The 1470-nt window shown below is 31.5% G+C and overlaps 1 protein-coding gene across 1 annotated transcript in view; it reads left to right on the top strand.

Moving 5' to 3' along the window:
• LOC119588734 (lethal(2) giant larvae protein homolog 1-like) overlaps positions 1–1470 on the top strand; it is a gene marked incomplete in the record, with an annotated part of 77754 nt that overhangs the window by 75937 nt on the left and 347 nt on the right. Inside the window, 1 exon segment of the mRNA XM_037937374.1 lies at positions 1184–1470. Within this exon segment, the coding sequence (XP_037793302.1) occupies positions 1184–1258 (75 nt within the window).

Genomic DNA, 1470 nt, shown 5'->3' with positions numbered 1-1470 from the left:
AGATTTAGATTTTTTTTCATTATCTGGAAAAATGTTATATTTCAAGCTCAGTAAAGTTAAGAATACTTAAACCATGACTTCAGTTCTTTTTTATGCTTCAAGGTTAAAATATTTTAAGGATTTCATGTGATGAGTGTATGCTCAAATATATGATACTTGTATTTTTTCAGATTAATGAAATACTCTTGTTATGATATCCTATACCTCAGTGTAGACACCAAAGAAACTATATATGAATTACAGATTTTTAACATGTTATATTACTATGATTATAACATATCTAATATTGGTGATTTAAATTTTCCCTGTAATATTTGTTCTTCGTATGGGTCACTTTGTACTACATATTCTGTCAGTTCCAGAGTGGAAGACATTGAAACATCATTTACATTACACAAAACAAAGATTTCTTACTTATGCCTGTTTCCTTAGCAATGCTTTGGTACACATTAAAGTAGTAGCTTCTTATACAAGCTTTAAAAAAAACAACAGGATAACCTGTCACAAGAAACATAAAGGTGTTCAAGAGGTGTTCAGAAATTTACTAAAATAAGAGCTCTTTTTCAAAGGAAGGCATCATTACTAACACTTTTTTTTTTTTCTTTCTTTCCCCTTTTCTTCCCCTCTCCTGCGTCTGGCTTGTGTTAACCTGCTACAGTAACAGTCAGTAAGTACAACTATTGAACTTTCTATCAAGAATTACCATTTGAATAGCTGTAGCTTGTTTAATCATTTATTATTTTTTTAACAAAAATTTTGTAGATATAAAGTAGCATTACTGGCAAATTCTACTTTTTCTTCCTAGTATCATGTGGAAGAAAATCAGGTCTTCCTCAAAAGTACAAGTCCTGGTAATGAGTACATAAATTCAACGATAGTTTTTTCTTGTGTTTGGCGGTCTTTAATGCCCAAAATTGTTCATTATAAAGGAGAATTTTTTTTTTCACGTTTCATTAAGAACATTTCTCGAATTCTCACTTTCTTTGATAAACTCCCAGATAGTTTAAGGAATTATTAATATAATGGATTTGTACTTTCTGTTCTCCTGTTAATGCTTCTTGTTTAGTGTGTATTTTTTATCGGTATGATATAAATTAAAAGAAATCCTCAGAATTCACTGTCAAATCTCTCTGACTCCAAACTGCTTCCCATCTTCTGACACAATTTTCCCTTGTATTTACAGACTAAGAAGAGAGCACCGTTAGCCAAGGCTGAGTCCTTCTTCAGCAAGGAACCAAGAGTCGTGAAGGAAGAGTAATTGTTGTCAATAGATTACATAAGCCTCACTTTGTAGGATGAAGTACCAGTGATTGGTAGTTTTATGAAACCCTTTATAGGACTTTTTTTTCAGGCCCATTGTTTGCACTTTTATATGGAGAATGCATTTAAATGGAAGTAGATATGTGATGGGGTTGGACATTCTTTCAACTTGAATAAGGTAGATTATTACAAGATAAATATTTTCCCCCA

This window comes from Penaeus monodon, chromosome 24 (genome assembly GCF_015228065.2).
Source record: "Penaeus monodon isolate SGIC_2016 chromosome 24, NSTDA_Pmon_1, whole genome shotgun sequence".
Lineage (NCBI taxonomy): Eukaryota > Metazoa > Arthropoda > Malacostraca > Decapoda > Penaeidae > Penaeus > Penaeus monodon.
This window is presented reverse-complemented; position numbering and strand designations above follow the sequence as displayed.